The 17939-nt window shown below is 38.7% G+C and overlaps 2 protein-coding genes across 8 annotated transcripts in view; both read left to right on the forward strand.

The window, feature by feature from the left end:
* Positions 1-5512, forward strand: part of LOC109070715 (protein bassoon-like) — a 120617-nt gene extending 115105 nt beyond the window's left edge. For all 6 annotated transcript variants that reach the window (XM_042762921.1, XM_042762922.1, XM_042762923.1 and 3 more), the window contains one exon: positions 4388-5512. The gene's annotated coding sequence lies outside the window, so the exon portion shown is untranslated. The remainder of the gene's footprint in view (positions 1-4387) is intronic.
* A 10166-nt stretch (positions 5513-15678) lies between these two features.
* The window catches only part of LOC109083451 (acylamino-acid-releasing enzyme), a 29368-nt gene continuing 27107 nt past the window's right edge, over positions 15679-17939 (forward strand). Inside the window, exons 1-2 of one of the 2 annotated variants that reach the window (XM_042762930.1) lie at positions 15679-15837; positions 16126-16255. In XM_042762930.1, the coding sequence (XP_042618864.1) occupies positions 15727-15837; positions 16126-16255 (241 nt within the window). In that variant the 5' untranslated portion in view covers positions 15679-15726. Of the gene's footprint in view, positions 15838-15943; positions 16256-17939 lie in introns of those variants that run through there. The other variant, XM_042762929.1, reaches the window with a different exon arrangement.

Below are 17939 nucleotides of genomic sequence, written 5' to 3' on the forward strand. Positions count from 1 at the left end.
AATCCAGGGGTTGGCAGCGAGACTGAAATTCAGCATCGTGTTAGTTCAGGCAGGCCACGTCAGTCAAGCTCGCATCAGCCGACAGTCAGCTGTTCCTGACATGTACCAATCCAGTCTTGACACCTATAACAAGCAGTCTATTTAAATTCCCATTCTTCAGTGTCTCTTCCATCGCATCGCTGCTTGCAAATTCAATTGTTGCAGCATGTTTCAGAACATCTGAAATCCACATCTAGGATTAGTGAATGCTCTTTTAATCCATATCGCTGTGTATATTGCCTGGTCTGCTAATTGTAAAAAATAACAAAATAAAATGATGTTAGCAGTTTTGCATCGTTTGCAGGAGCAAAATATTAAGCATATTTGCAGCAGCATCTGTGTTTAGACACCTGGAGCAATATGCAGTCTAGAGCATGTAATCGCTCTGAGGACATGAGAACAGGTTTAAATGAAACAAGCATTCTCGTGTAGGCGTTCAACTGCAGTTCGCTGTATTTAGCGGCGTAATCTCAATGTCACGGTTGTTTATTTCTACTATACATATAACAATGTAATATCAATGACACTCATTCAAAGTATTGAATTATGGCTTATAACATTCAGCTTTATTTACCGCTATAATTTCTGAATGTAATTGGGGTTTGTGGTTGAAAGTGAAAGTAACTAAAAAGTTACTCAAATGTAGTGTAACACATTACAATTCAGAAACAGTAATATTGCAGTGTGACTAATTACTTTCAAAAGACAGTAATAAGTAATAACAATGTATTACATTTTGGAAGTAACTTGCTCAACACTGCTAATATCAAAGAGACAGACCATGATGTGAACAGAAATGGATATAGCTTCCTACATCTGTCAGATTCACATGTGACAAAGTCAATGAGAGACGGGACACCTTCCATTATGTCATCTTTGCTAGAAAAGATCTTTAAATACTTGCTTTAAAATTTCTTGTGTTTATTTACAGTGAGAAACAGCTATTAGTGGAGACCCAGTAGTGTTCTTCTCCACACCTATCTGAAAAAAAAAAAAAAGTTTATTTTCTTATATTTTTTATATTTTATTTTTTTAAATCAATTTCAACTTCATTTTTATTTTTTATTTTTTGCTCTGTAAATCTTTCATAGTTTCCTACAGAGACATGCAAACAGTTTCTAATTGGTTAAACTTACATTTACATTTACATTTAATCATTTAGCAGACGCTTTTATCCAAAGCGACTTACAAATGAGAACAGTAGAAACAATCAGATCAACGAGAGAACAACAACGGTATACATGTGCTATGACAAGTCTCAGTTAGTCTAGTACAGAACACGTAGCCAGGTTTTTTTTTTTTTTTTTTTTTTTTTTTGAATATGATAGACAAGAAAAAGTACAGGTAAGTACTAGTATTAGTTGGTTAAGTGCAGGCTAAAAAGATGAGTCTTTAGATGTTTTTTGAAAATGAGTAAAGACTCAGCTGTTCGAATTGAGATCGGGAGGTCATTCCACCAGCTGGGCGCAGTCCAGGAAAAAGTCAGTGAGAGTGATTTTGAACCTCTTTGGGATGGCACCACAAGACGTCGTTCACTTGCAGAGCGCAAACTTCTGGAGGGGCGCATAAGATTGAACTAGTGAGTTTAGGTATGTTGGCGCCGTGCCAGTGGTCGTCTTGTAGGCAAGCATCAGTACCTTGAATTTGATGCGAGCGGCTACTGGTAGCCAGTGTAACCTGATGAGGAGAGGAGTAACATGAGCTTTTTGGCTCATTGAAGACAGCCCTCGCTGCTGCATTCTGGATCAGTTGTAGAGGCTTGATAGTACATGCAGGAAAGCCCGCCAGGAGAGCATTACAATAGTCAAGTCTGGAGAGAACAAGAGCTTGGACAAGAAGTTGGGTGGCTTGCTCTGACAGGAAGGGTCTAATCTTCCTAATGTTGTATAAGGCAAATCTGCAGGACCTGGTCGTTGTAGCAATATGGTCTGTGAAGCTTAACTGATGATCCATCACAACTCCTAGGTTTCTGGCTGTCCTAGAAGGAGTTGATGTTGATGAACTCAACTGTATAGAATAGTTGTGATGAAGCGATGGGTTAGCTGGAACCACCAGCAGTTCAGTCTTAGTAAGGTTGAGCTGAAGGTGATGGTCATTCATCCAGCTAGAAATGTCACTCAGACAGGCTGAAATGCGAGCAACTACCGTCGGGTCATCTGGTTGGAATGAGAAGTAGAGTTGAGTGTCATCAGCATAGCAGTGATAGGAAAAAAAGCCATGCTTCTGAATGACAGATCCTAATGACGTCATGTAGATGGAGAAGAGAAGTGGTCGAAGTACTGAGCCTTGAGGAACCCCAGTAGCAAGTTGTTGTGACTTAGAAACTTCACCTCTCCAAGACACCATGAAGGATCTAACAGAAAGGTAGGAGTTAAGCCACTGGAGTGCGGGTTCAGAGATGCCCATCTTTCGGAGGGTGGACAGGAGAATCTGGTGATTAACAGTGTCAAAAGCAGCAGACAAGTCCAGCAAAATGAGAACTGAGGATTTTGAAGCTGCTCTTGCCAGTCGCAGGGCTTCAGTTACCGAGAGCAGGGCAGCGCTTTTGAAGCCAGACTTATATGTTAAAACTCATTCTTATTACAACAAACCTTGATCTTCCCTACTTTTAATCATTATTAAACTGCCAAAGAAATGAATTAACCTGTTATTGTTAAATGATTATGCTAGCGCCTTTGTAGTATTGTATAACATTAATGAATATAGCATTAATGCTTTATACCTGAAATTATGGAGTATTGTATGAAACTGCATAAAAAAAAATAATAATAAAAAAAATGGCATGGTAGGTTCATTAGTTATCATTAGTTAACTACTTTAGTTAACATGACCTAAGGATTGTTGTTTGTAAGCAAAAATTAATCTAGCTAATGTTAATTTAAGCATTACATACATTATTAAAATCATTAGTTAATGCAACTGTTAACATGAAGTACTTTATTTCGAGCCTGTCCTCCAACAAAAAAAACGACCATATAGGTCGTTTGTGCACGCATTCACCTTATACGACCACGTTTTAACGTTAAGCGGCCTCTAGCGGGCGTAAAAATAATGACAGTATCGCGTTGCGTCTGTCGTCATGAAGGACGTAAACGTCATTACCAATCAAAACGGCCGTTTATTTAAATGCAATGTGTGGACTTTTTACACCGATCTCACAGTAAGTATTCGTACATATTTTACTAGGAGGCTTATTCGTGAGATCGAGATGAAAAAACCATGACCACACTAACCCCACCCCCTAAACCTAACCCTCACAGAAATCATGCTAATTATGATTTTTTGAGCATATACATTTTACGTTGCACATCCATTCTCGGGGATCGACCCATGTTATAGCATGTGCATTTCAAGGTATAAAACGCAATAATCTTGACATGAGCTACACGAAACGCAAATCATGCAGAAAGGGGCGCAATTGTAGTATACGCTTTGATTGGTAGTATTTCAGGGATTTGGACAAACGACCTATACGAGCGTGTTAGTTGGAGGACAGGTTGGTTTTTTATTTAAATGAAGTTAAAATGGATGAATTAACATGAACTGACAGTGAACAACTGTATCTTCATTACCTAACATTAATAAATACTCTAATAAATGTAGTGAGTAAAGTGTTACCGAAATATATTCTATTGTTAAAATTTAAACGGGAAACATTGCTTTTGTTTTCCACAGCTTTGCCCTGTATTTGGCAGAGACAAGTCAAATAGAGCAGTGAAATCACTGACAGTAACAGTAACTTCTCCATCTTGCCAACACTCTACTAGGTCCGGATAGGATATGGTTCATGATCTAAACCATTCAGTATTGGTCACAAAAAAAAATTAAACTCTTCTTACCTTTGTTACATCACTTTCTTGCATTGCTACAAATGACTTAGTGTCTCACAAACGCCTCACATTATGCTTCACATAAGCTATAGTTCAACAGCAGATTGCTCCTTGGGTCCAACGTTCAGAACATAGAACCCACCTATTAAGTGTCTGTAATATAACATTTCAAGGTGAGGTGTGTATTTTTTCCCTAGCACTTATCCCAGTGTAATACGCAGATTTAACCAGACGTAAGTCATCCTTAGGTTGACCACTTAAAGTTATGTTCACTGTACACTGGGTCAGATGGAAGAGAGTGGGGATGTTAGGGGAACCTGTTTGGAAATAGTCATTATTTTTATCATTCCATTTGTTTATACCAATGGAACAGATATTATACACTTCACCTTGAATAAAAAAAAAAAAAAAAAAAATATATATATATATATATATATATATATATATATATATATATATATATAAATTATTTCATTGGATTGTAATGCCTTCTTTGTATTCCATATTGTTCTTCACAGATTATTTGGGAATTCTGTATCTGTGCTCTAACCGAACAACATGGCCAAAGATATTAACAGCCAACTTTGAGCATGACAGCTCCAAACAACTTCCTCCTCCTGGCCAACAGAACACAGTACATGAAGGCAGCGGAGAGCGATGACTCCAGTCACACAATATCAACAAACTAAACAGGTCAATCAGTGTAACTTGATAATGCCTAAAGTACATCTTGAAATCTGAAAACAAGCTGACATGTTCTCGTTAGAGAAGCACAGCGAGTGACTTACAGAGAAGTGTGATTCCATGTTTCTCATTACTTGGGAAATACTTTTCACTCCCCTCTCAGGAATGGAAGAAATAGCAATGTTAGGACACTTAGAAAAAACTTCATAGGTTTTTCCTAAAAAAAAAAAAGAAAGAAAGAAAAAAGGGAAAATCATGAACATGGTAACTATAACACACATCTCTATGCTAAGTCCTTTAACTCAACATTCCAGAAAAAAAAAAAAATCCTGTTTGTTTGTTTTTGTCTTTTTTCTTTCTCTTGCTATGTGCTATAAAAGTGTAAAGTGGACAAGAAATGCATGTAATCCAAGACCTTACACTGTTCACGGTATCACTGACAGACTGACAAAGAGGATTTGTGCATTTATACTCCAGTGGAGACTAAATGAAGAAGAGGATGAAAGATATTCTATAACAAGCCCAAACATAAGACTCAGATCATCACATAAGAAATCACTTGGAAAACAATGTCAGGTTCTGACCAATCAGGTCTTTTTTATTCATTGTCCTTTCCAAATTATTAAGATATTGCCCTCAGGCTGCAGAAGAGGTGTTTTCACAACCATTGCACGGTGCTGGCGAGTTGGAATCTTGTGCATTATCTTTTTGTTTTGTTTTTCTGTCGTTGCCTTGCTATGTTTGTAGCGCATTTAACATATTTTTTCTATTCATAATATCTAGTTGTTTTTTCTCACCTTGTTTGTATATATATATAAAAAAATAGACTGATGTTTATTTATATTTTTTTAATTCAATTCAATTATTGTATTGATTTCCTTTCTTTGTTTATTACTGTTTTAAATCCATAGTTCCTCTGTCACTTGTTTACAGCCTTTAAAAAAAAAAAAAGTAATATATATATATATATATATATATATATATATATATATATATATATATTTGGTTATATTTATTTATGTTTGACGGTTTAAAAAAAGATCAAAAGCAATAGTGGATGGTCGTCAGTCAGTAAAGAGCACAATTGTTAGATGTTTTTACAGTAGTGGTCAGAAGAGTGATATCTGTCTGTAAACCTGTAATATATCTGTAAGGTTCAGGATCACTGTCATTAAAAAGTGATGCCCAGTCTCTCATAATAACACATTAGGTGTCAAAGCCATGTTTTGTTTTAAAATATTTTTTATTAAATAATTATAATAATTAAGAAAAAACACAAGGCTAGTTGAAGATAAGGGAGCTGCTTAGTGGAATGTTGGAACTTTTAAGCAAGTAGAGATTGCATGTTCTGGGAAGGAAAAAAAAAATCTTCATATTCCTGTATGTTTTAATGGTATGTGTGAATGATTTTGGATGTGTGTATGTAAGCATCTACATTTGTTATTATTAAAAAAAAAAAAAAAAAAAAAAAAAAAAATCTGATCAACAACAAGAAAAGAAATATTTGGTCAGAGGACGTTTAATTTCAGACCTTCTATGCAATGATTATCTCAGCTGAGAAAAAATGGTTATCAGAGTATTGAAACAAAATAAAACAACTTAATCCAAGAATAACTAAATAATAGTTTCAAAAATGTTACTTGGGGGCTGATTTGTTTGTATAAGAGAAACTGTAATGTAAATTCTATAAATCTGAACAGAAATTGTGTTTCCCATATTTGTGGCATGTTTCCCATTTTGTGGCACTGTTTTGAAATGGAGCCAATTAGCCATAGCAATTAACATAATGATCAATCATTTCTCACTATCCATGGATGGCTGCTGCTAGATGAACTGCATATGATGGGGGTTCCATCCTTCATGATGCTTAGTTGCCTATTAGTGCAATACTTATTAAAAGGAAATTACAAATCTAAAGTATACTACAATAATAAAGCAGACATCATGAAATATATATCCTATAGAAATCATTCTAATATGATGATTCATTATATAAGTATATGGACACAGTACAGACCAAAAGGTTTGCTGCTACTAATTTTTTTTTCAGAAAGAATTTCTTCTACTTTTCAAGCCTGCATTTGATGAATCAAAAATACAGTAAAAAAAAAAAAAATTGTGAATATTAAAAAAAATAATTGTTTTTTAAATAATATTTAAATTATCATTTAGGCTTGATGCAAAGCTGAATTTTAGGAGACTTCCTTTAGAAAAAATGATGATTCATTTCAAGTTGGAAACAGTTCTGCTGTAATGTTTCCAACATTGTGATACTTTTTTAGGATACTGTACTGAATAAAAAGTAAAAAAAAAAATATAAAATATGATATATTAATGCAGGCTGATGAGCAGAAGAGACTTCTTTCAAAAACATATAAAATAGTAATGTTTAACTTTTGGTCTATATGTATATATATATATAGCAGTGTTTGAAGGGCTTCCCATTTATCTGGTCTTGAATTATACTCCTCTGTGGTTGCCCAGAGGCTGTGGGAAATCTTGAGTTATCATACCTTTTGAAGACTTTGGGAAACCAGTTTGGACCCTTCACTGCATTAACACATTCTGGAATATCTGTGTGGTCAGAAAAGCTCTTGAATTTAGAGGAAACTTAAGCGAACCCAACGACACAGCCTACAGCTATAGAGTTATGTCACACATTATATTGGTTTATAAATATATATTTGGATATTTTTTTTTTTCAAATAATAGTTTTAAAAAACTATACCAAAATTGAATAAATCATATTTTATTAAACCAATAAATAAAATAAATAGCAGTATATTATGTAAATGGATTAGAATGTATACGAGATGGCATATAAGAGAGTGTATAATGAGCAGTTATATAGCAATGTATAGCACCTATATAGACCACCCAAAACACCTAATGGAAAGCAAATCAAGGAGTCTGCTTGTACTGCCTGCAATATAAACTATATTAGCTATCATTCTGTCTTGCATCTCAGAGATTGTTTTTTTTTTTTTTTTTGTATGTGTGTGTGTTTGATCCTGTTCACCTCAGGAAAGCATAGAGTTAATGCACCAAGGGGAGATATATGCATCACTATAAGGGCTTAATTACAATACTAAGAAAGCCATTCATTCTAACACCCTAGGTTTGTGATTCATTAGGGCTGTTGACTGTGATGTATGTCAGGGAAACTAGATCACCTGCCATTACGTCTGCTATTTATTTATTTGCTCATGCATTGTGATCCTTTTTACAGGGTTAGAAAACAGTTATTCTTGTAGGAGTAAGTATGTGGCACAAAGAAAGAAATTCATGACAGAGGGAAAATGACTGCTGTCACTTTGTCAAAAAAGGAAACAATCAGCTAAATTAGTTTTTTAAATAACCTGATTAATGCATGCATCCCCCCCACCCCCCACTCAGTTGCACTGGCAACCATTTTCACAGTTAAAAGGACATGAATATATCTGTAAATCATGTAAATTGTACTATACTTTTGCACACGAAACATTCAGATCAAGGTGTAAAATGACCTATTGTTTTGTGTAAATTAAGTCTAAAAAACAGCATCACAACATAAACAGAAACCAAATAAACATAAATATTCAAATAAATCACACTGTGCATGTGGTTGGCTCATGTGGACTGTTTGGAAATGTAAAAAAAAGTATTGTATTGAGACACATTTTTGGTCTATGGTCTATACTTGTGATTGTTAATGCAGATAAAAGACTCTTTAAAAAGAGAATATGGCTTCCATATAATTTGTGGGCGGGGAAATTTAAATTGACAAATGTATTTTAGGAAAAAAGTAAATATAAGAAAACAACAGACAACAGTTTGAAGGTGATTGAAAAACAAAATTAATGTTACATTCATTGTTGTGAGAGCATATCCATATATACATTGTAAATTTTGTGTTTGTTTCAGTGTATACCTGTAGTAGGCTTGATGTAACGTCATGTTGTGTGATGACAGTAATGATGACTCTTCAGTACAATCAGGAAAAAATAAAAGAGGATTAAAAAAAACACCTGAATCTAACTTGTCCTTTTCACTACTATGACAGATACATGGATAACTGCACTTATTTCATCTGCTAATCTAAGTGCCAGAAAAATAAATAAATAAATAAGGAAAAAAACTGTAATTTTGAGAAGTGCAGGTATGGTTAAATGCAAGCATTGTCAATATTTGATTTAAATACATTGTGAATGCATAAAATAAGTAGTAATTTTAATGAATTCAGTTTATGTATGAATTCAATACATAAACAGTTTGGAGGCAAAAATGCTCAAAAAGTGTTAAGTAGCTAAAAAATAAGTAAGAAAAAAAAAGAACAAAGAAAAAACAAAACCTTAATGGTCAATTCAACATAAAACTGTTGAGATGTTTGTTCTGTTACATTGGTGCCTGATTATATACTGGTTACAACAATCTGGTGTCACATTCACCCTGTTGGACCAAAATAAAATTATTCAAAACATTATGCCAACACATGGACAAAACATTCATGAAGAACAGGAGAACATTCAGAGTACGCATGGAAAATTACAGTTTCCAATCCTGGTGGTCACTGTAAGTAAAGAAAACTTCAGAACTCAGTGTTGACATTTACCACCAGCAGTATATATATACTAGTTACCCAGTGAGAGTATACCAAAACCATTGAGGTGTTTTAACTGTCAAAGATTTGGTCATACAACATGAAACTGTAAAAAGCAGAGAAGATGTGCAAGATGTGTGGGGTGTGTGTGTGTGGGGGTGGATCAAGAGGTGAGGTAAAACGTCTTAGCATGGTTCCCTGAGAAGGAAACAATACACTGCATCCTCCAGGGGTCGCTATGGGGAGATGCCTTTGGCACGACCGGTGTCTGAAGCATACATCTAAACACGACAATGATATTGGCTGGTGACATACACATCATACACATCATCCACTTCTTTGTTTGAAGCTTACGTGCGAAGCATGCCGAGGGGACTAGAGAAGGCAGTGTCTCGTTCCCTTCTCAGGGAACCATGGTTACATACGTAACTTGAGACGTTCCCTTCCGAGGGAACTTTGAACTGCATCCTCTAGGGGTCGCTATGGGGAACGGTATAACTTACCTGTTAAGGGCTGGGCTGGGCTAGGGCAGAGTTCGAGGGTTGGAATCAGAAGAAAGATATTCCTTTAAGGGGATATGTTCAGGTGTCTAAAACCAGACCCTGGCCTGTCATCCAGGGGGATACCACAGATTCTGAATAAACCTGCTCAAAGAACTGACTTGACAGATCTTAGGTAGCAACACCCTACTCAGAAATGTATCATAGAGATACATTAGTTGAGTGGGGCCCAAGACGAGAACTGGGGGCCTAGCCAACTCAGAGAAAGGGGATGAGGCAACAACATGTCACCCTTACCATAAAGGCTTTTAAGAAGATGCACAAAGGCTGGCGTGCGCACCTGCCATGAATATAGACGTAAAAAGTGCACAGAGAACTAGTGTGAGCACTTACCATAGATATGGATTTAGAAATACCATAAAGAACCAACAGAGAAACATAGGTTGAGTGAAGCCCAAGGTAAAAACCGGGGCTTAACCAACTCCTAGAAAGGGAATTAGGCTATAGCACGTAACCCTTACCATACTTGATTTTAAAAAGTGCGCAAAATTCCTAGCATGCACACTAAGCACAGTGTGGATTTTAGAAATTGCACAGAAGCTGAGCGTGTGCACTTACCATAGCATGGATTTAGAAACACCATTACTAAAGGGTAAGAACCTGTCCCCTGGACAGGCCTAGACCCTACGTGACTGTGGCCAACTCATGGAGCGCATGCAGAGTGAGAAAAGTGTATCTCATGCTCATAAGTGACCCTCTAAGTGAGGGGAGCACTGCTAAGTTCGACCAACAAAAAGAGCATCCTAAAAGGGAAGGCCAAAGGAGGCCTAACAACCTGAGGCTAATGCTAAAAGGAGTTCCAGGGAGTGGAAGACCCGATGAGAGGAGACCTCAGACGCTCAATTGGGAATAGCATGCTCAAAATTAACCCTCTAAGGGTAGGGGAGCACTACTAAACTCACTAACAAAGGGAACAGCCTAACAGGGAGGCAGAGGAAGGCCTAACAACCCGAGGCTGCTGCTCAGTGGAGCTCCAAGGAGCAGAGAACCCAATGAGAGGAGACTTCAGACACTCCACTTGGAGTGGCGTGCTCAAAGGTAACCCCCAAAGGTGAGGGTAGCACTGCTAAACTCACCAACAAAGAGAGGATTCTTACAAGGAGGCCGAAAGGGGCCTAACAACCTGAGGTTGCTGCTCAACGGCTCCAAAACACACAACCTACCAGTATCATCAGAGATACATAGGAGAGTGAGGCCCAAGTAAGGATCCGGGTCCGAGACAACTCAGAGAAAGGGGACAAGGGAGCATCGCGTCACCCTTACCAAAGGATTAGTAAGGTCCACAAAGGCCCAGCATGCACCTCTACCATGATTATGGAATTGAAGGAAGTGCACAGAGAACTAGCGTGTGCACCTGACATGACAAAGACTAGACTCTAAGCAGAGGGGGCAAGAGGCCTAACTTTTAACCTGAAGGCTCCACCTAGACCATCTAGTGGGGCAGAAGGCCCAGCTCTCCAAGATTCTCTACTCTCCGCAGAGAGGAAAAACAAACATTCCATTCCGGTTGGAATGACCCTCCGGCAGTGAGGGGAGCACCACGCTCCAAACGTGCCAAAAAAGGGTGAGCTGCAGACTCCTCACCATAGAAATGATAGACTGAGGAGGCCACTTAGCTACTTGATGAGAACAATTGCTGGAATTACGAGAGTGGCGCTCCCGGCCCTCAGGCTGAGGCAAGTCCTCAAACTCAACCCAATCTCGGGTCTAAGCCCATCAAGGCAAGACCAAGCTGCCCAGGGAGCATAACACGAGACAGTGCCTCCAAAATGAGCTCAACCTGGGAGAAAGAACCTCAAAGGCCTGCAGATCCTGAGGTTGCAGCACCATACTGGGGACAGAGCTTGTAAGACTCCAAAGAGAAAGGAAAAATTGAAATCGCATCATATGACCCCATTAAAAGTAATGCGATCATCAGCAATAGACAGCATATAAATGAAACTGCATAATGTTACAGAGTAAAATGTTGATCCAGGAAGTAATATATGACTGTGCAAGCTTTGGAGGTGTTGATGGAAGTGATTTACTTGATTTATGCTTTGATAATCGTACTGAACATTATTCAGATGTAGTTTTTGATGAAAAATTGATTTTCTCATCTTTTTGCTCAGAACTATAAACTTGTATGAAACCTATCTACAGTATATTCAAGATTTGATAAAAAAGAATGCTTTAAGCTAGAATAAAACAGATTTTTTTTTGTTTGTTTAAAAGTAGATGCTCTGATCTTTATTTTGTTGTATTGCATATTCAAATATTCATACAGCAAAATATACTGGAGGCCTTCAAATTTTAGTGAAAATCATAAAAATCGCTGACAACTTTAAAAACAAAAAATGCTGGCGGGGAAAGAGTTAAACAAGGAATTCCATATAGACAACTTGGTATGGGAGATGATCAGGAATACATAATGTTTGTTCGTCATTTGGAACAAAATCATGCTGAAACGATTTAATTTTGGCTCCTAAACACTTTTAAGCTTCCAGTCATCCGTGGCGGTTACGCAATTGGTGGGTGTTTTCTGAAACTCCATGTTCTTTGACGTGCAATTTTTTTTCCTGGTTTGTTCATTGTTGTCACTAGCAACATGAATACATTGGAGTGTCAAAAAGCTGAGCTGCAACAGATATATCCGCACCTGTACGATCGCTCACGGAGAGCCTTTAACGTTTCAGAGAAAGCATTTAATTCCTATAAAGGAATTGCAACGAAGTTTGGTGTCGTCGACCTGGAGTTATGCAAAAAGCGGCGTAGAGAAACATCCGAGACAAGTTTTCCAAAGCCATGAAAAGAATGAACGGAAAGAGTAAAGATATAAGGTAGCATGTACCAAATATATATGTTTCAAATAAATGTTACACCATACTGCTGCAGCTGCTGTTTTTCTTTCAGTAAGTGAATTTAAAGGGCATAGGCCTACAATAAATTAAATACCAAACAAACATACAATAATAAAACTTTTAATTTTTTTTTCTTTTTAATCAAAAGTAAATCATGACACCACATAAAATATAAAAAGGTGTAACAATTTATCCAGTTTAACAAAATAAATGAACACTAATAAAATAAAGTAACAAACTGACTCCAATATCAATTTTTCCACATCAAGCTAAAGTTTTCAGATTATGAGCCATTCACACTTCCATAAAGGACTGGTTATGGAAATAGAATGGTTCTTTTGTATTGCAAACATTATACTTGACTCTGAACTGCTGCTTATCATTATTCTTTTGTCTATAATATTCTGACCATTGGTGCCCATCTCACACCTAGATTGCCTACCCTACACTTCTTCACTTCATCGTTGTTGTGTTCAGGGGATACGCACAAGCGTCGTGATAAATGTTTACATTAATCTGGTACGTGTGATTTCACCAAGTACAACATGTTCCTGGATCAACATCCTTGTTGATCCTGGAACAACATTCCAATCAGAATAGAGATATAACTTTTCAGGAAATATCTGTTTTAGGCTTACAATCAGGGTTGGGTGCTTCTATACTCTTGTTAATCAGCTATCATTTCCCACTGATTTTAGGAATAAATTATTGGTAGGGTTAGGTTTAGGGGTAGGGATTAGGTTAATTCTATATTTTTGGACATTAATGTTGATCCAGGATCATCAAAAGATGTTGATCCAGGAAGTTGTCTTACTTGGCAAAATCGGCAACCACATTAATTTATAAGCAGCACCGCACACGTTTACATTAATCTACACCCCACCTCCAGCAGCACAACACATGTTTACATTAATGTACACCCCGCCTCCAGCAGCGCGACACGTTTACATTAATCTAAACCCCGCCTCCAGCAGCGTGACACGTTTACATTAATCTACATCCCGCCTCCAGCGGGCGACACATGTTTACATTAATCTAAACCCCGCCTCCAGCAGCGTGACACGTTTACATTATCTACATCCCGCCTCCAGCGGGCTACACATGTTTTCATTAATCTAAACCCCGCCTCCAGCAGCGTGACACGTTTACATTAATCTACACCCCGCCTCCAGCAGCGTGACACGGTTTACATTAATCTACATCCCGCCTCCAGCGGGCGACACATGTTTACATTAATCTAAACCCTGCCTCCAGCCGCGTGACACGTTTACATTAATGTACACCCTGCCTCCAGCAGTGCGGCACATGTATACATTAATCTACACCCCGTCTCCAGCAGCGCGACACGTTTACATTAATGTACAACCCCGTCTCCCAGCAGTGCGGCACATGTATACATTAATCTACACCCCGTCTTCAGCAGCGCGACACGTTTACATTAATGTACACCCCGCCTCCAGCAGTGCGGCACATGTTTACATTAATCTACACCCCGTCTTCAGCAGCGCGACACGTTTACATTAATGTACACCCCGCCTCCAGCAGTGCGGCACAGTATAATACCTTAATCTACACCCCGTCTCCAGCCGCGCGACACGTTTTACATTAATGTATCACACCCCGCCTCCAGCAGTGCGGCACATGTTTACATTAATCTACACCCCGTCTCCCGCCGCGCGACACGTTTACATTAATGTACACCCAGCCTCCAGCAGTGCGGCACATGTTTACATTAATCTACACCCCGTCTCCAGCCGCGCGACACGTTTACATTAATGTACACCCCGCCTCTAGCAGCGCGACACATGTTTACATTAATCTACACCCCGTCTTCAGCAGCGCGACACGTTTACATTAATGTACACCCCGCCTCCAGCAGTGCCGTGGCACACTGTTTACATTAATCTACACCCCGTCTCCAGCAGCGCAACACGTTTACATTAATGTACACCCCGTCTCCAGCAGCGCGACACGTTTACATTAATCTACACCCCGTCTCCAGCAGCGCGACACATGGCCACGGCCACCCCTGTATAAACTCTGGCCACCCCTGTGGCCACCCCTAGGATGATTTGCAGTGGCTACTATTAATTTAAATCTATTTTAAATCTATTAATTTTAGATCTATATAATTTATATATCATTTAATATAGTTACTATCACACGAAGAGTGACGTTTTTCTCCAGAAGTCTGCATAATTGCAACTGTGACATTGATTTAATATAACAGTTCAATAAACAAGAAGTTAATATCAAGAGTTTTACGTTTTAGACAACATATTCACTTTTTTGCGCTCTATTTCTAAAAACAAAAATCATTCCAAACACAGACACTGTTTTTGTATCTCTGAGCAACATGACAGTGTTTCGTTCCTGAATGAATCAACCGTTTAAATGATTCGGTTCAATCGCAATGACTCACTTATTAACAGTGACTCGCTTCCACCTACTGGCTGTTTTAATTTCACATTTAAGGTACCATTTCATTTTTTTAAACAATTTCAAAACATCAGTTTTCAATGTTTTTATGTTTAAAATATCAAAACATTATTTATTAATTTGTAACTCCAGGTTAAAGTATTCCATGTCCCTCAGAGCTCCATTAAACAGTGTGTGTAAAAAACATCTAAATGGCACTTCAGATGCAGTTTCTGTTTTCTCTGCATTGCAAAGATCAATTTTGTTGATAGTGATTGCATTTGCTTGGTAACAGCCCAAATGCAAGTGTCTGACTTTAAAGATGGTGCACACTTTTAGAAAAAAAATGGCGTAAAGGTTAAAAAAAAAAAAAAAAAAAGCCTCAGCTGTCAGCACACTTAGAAATAAGATATCAGCACAATAACACACACAGCAAAATATTGTCTAATTTTCGTTATCGATAAATTCCCAGAAATCACAGAGATATCTTTTTTTTTTGTCAATATTGCAAACCCTTTATTTATTTATTTATTTTTTGATGTGCCACTCCAAGATTTACTGTGGCCTCATCTGGCCACCCCTATTAAAATTTTCTGGGGGCGCCACTGTTTCTTCTTGTCACCCTCAATCCCTAATTTACAGTAGAAACAGATCGTGAACTCACTTACTGATCCACACTCCGGAACAGAAGGGGCGGTGATGCAGCAATAAGCTGGATGACGACAGCCGTTAAAAAAGAAAAGGAAGAAGAACTCGCACGTCATCGCATCTGACCAATGAGAGAGCTCGACAGTGGCCTTGTGCCCCGCCCCCTCAGCTCCATGATGTTCAGTAGCAGGATTCCTTTCCACCGACTCATTTCGCGCTGTGCTGTCATGGGCTCAAAGGTACAGTCAAATGACTAAAATATGATTTAAAACAACCTCCTTTCATGTGTATTTGACTTTGTACAATGCAACAGAACGCAGATTGTTAAACCTCAACAGCTGAAAAGCAGCTCCGTGTTATTTAGACAACTTCCGCGTCACATGCTGAAAGCAGATGATCAGTTTAACGTTAAACACGTACTTGCTGTGGCAGCCTTATCCTCTGATTGCTGTACTCTGTGTATGTTCTTGTGTCTGGCTGTGTGTCTGATGTATATCACCATGCCGTGTCCCCATGTGGTGTTTCAGGTGCTCCGGGAGGCGGCGGAGATCGCTCAGTTGTACCGGGATCAGTGTCGGTTCCCGGCGTTGTGTCGCGCGGATGTGGGACCGGTGATCACGTCACGATACGGCGGACAATACTGCAACGTTTATACAGGTTTACACTCCGCATCATCATTGAATTGCCAAACGAACTATTGAAACACACAGATTAAACTCATTTGAAACGAAGTGTGAAAACTCTCAGATTTAAACACACATGGGCCTCAGCTTTTAGTTATTGCGCTGGAGCAGAGAGAGGATCAGGCCTGTTTATGCATGTGTCCTGTGTGTGTGTCATCCATGGTCACACTGTGAACATGCAACAATTCCTCACACATGTTTTTACACACCAGGGGAGTAGTCCAGAAAGCAGGTTATGTGACATACACGGTAAGATAACAGATAAACCCAGCTTTCGGCTCCAGAAACAGGTAGATAGACTAAGTAGCCAGAGAAACGTACTCTCTGAACATTACCTGCTCCGGATAGTTTACTTCCACGCATGAGTGACCATATAATATTATACATGATTATGATATAGCTATCAAATATGCAAATATGCACCTCGAGTAAGCCAGGTTTGGGTTAATCAACCGAGAGTTCAGGGTTTAGCTGGTGGTAACTTAACCTTGCTTCCTGGAATACTCCTCAGTACTTCTGTTTTAAAAAATAATGCAAAAATGGACAAATGATGATACATATGTTGAGGTGCACTGTTTACTCCACTTTGCCACAACACTGCAAACCTGCAGCTTTGAAGTTTGTCGTCTTTGTGTTGAGCCAAAGAGATCAGTCTGTGATGTTCAGATCATCTGTTGTCCTCTTCTCGTTCAAATTCAAAGGTTATCGAAGTTCAACTAGTATATGCAGCAAATCCAGAAACATCTTTGCACAAGCTTGCATTTGCGGTGTCCTGCAAAGTCTAGAGCAGGGATTCCCACAAACCTCTAGAGTAGGGCTGTGCAAAAAATCGAATGTGATTTTCATGCACATCTCTTCAGTAAAGACGCTCCTGTGATTAGTAGTATATCTCCAGCACATGCGTTCAGATCAGGGTTGCCAGGTTTTCACAACAAACCCTGCCCAGTTGCTTCTCAAAACTAGTCCAAAACTAGCCCAATCGCGTTTCCAGGAGGTTCCCCGATAAAAATTGCATCCCGGGGTTAAAGTACACGTTTTTGGCAGGGTTGGCTTGGTGAAATTCACATTTTAGGGGCTAAATATCACGTTATTGGTAGATCATCTGGGGTCGCTTCAAACCCGCGGACATGAAAAACAGCCGCAGACTTGGCAACACTGGTTCAGGTGGAGCGGCATTTACTACACAGAGCCGTAGTCCACCGACAAGCTACACTAAATCGCTTTCAAAATTGACAAAGAATCGCCTGCGATTTTAAAAGTGTAGATTATCAGTGAATTACGGCTCTGTGTAGTAAATCCCAACCAGTGTTGGCAAGTCTGCGGTTGTTTTTCATGTTCGTGGGTTGAAGCGATCCCAATACCAATAACGTGATATTTAGCCCCTAAAATGTGAATTTTACCAAGGCAACCCTGCCAAAAACATGTATTTTTATCGCCCGGAAGGAAACGCGATTTGACTAGTTTTGAGAAGCAGTTGGGCAGGTTTTGTTTTGAAAACCTGGCAACCCTGATCTGAACGCACGTGCTGGAGATACACTACTAATCACAGGAGCGTCTTTACTGAGGAGATGCGCATGAAAATCACATGCAATTTTTTGCACAGCCCTACTCTAGCGGTTTGCACACCTCAGTTGATCTGGTGTGATCGTTGCTTTATG

This window comes from Cyprinus carpio, chromosome A8 (genome assembly GCF_018340385.1).
Source record: "Cyprinus carpio isolate SPL01 chromosome A8, ASM1834038v1, whole genome shotgun sequence".
In the NCBI taxonomy this organism is placed as follows: Eukaryota; Metazoa; Chordata; class Actinopteri; order Cypriniformes; family Cyprinidae; genus Cyprinus; species Cyprinus carpio.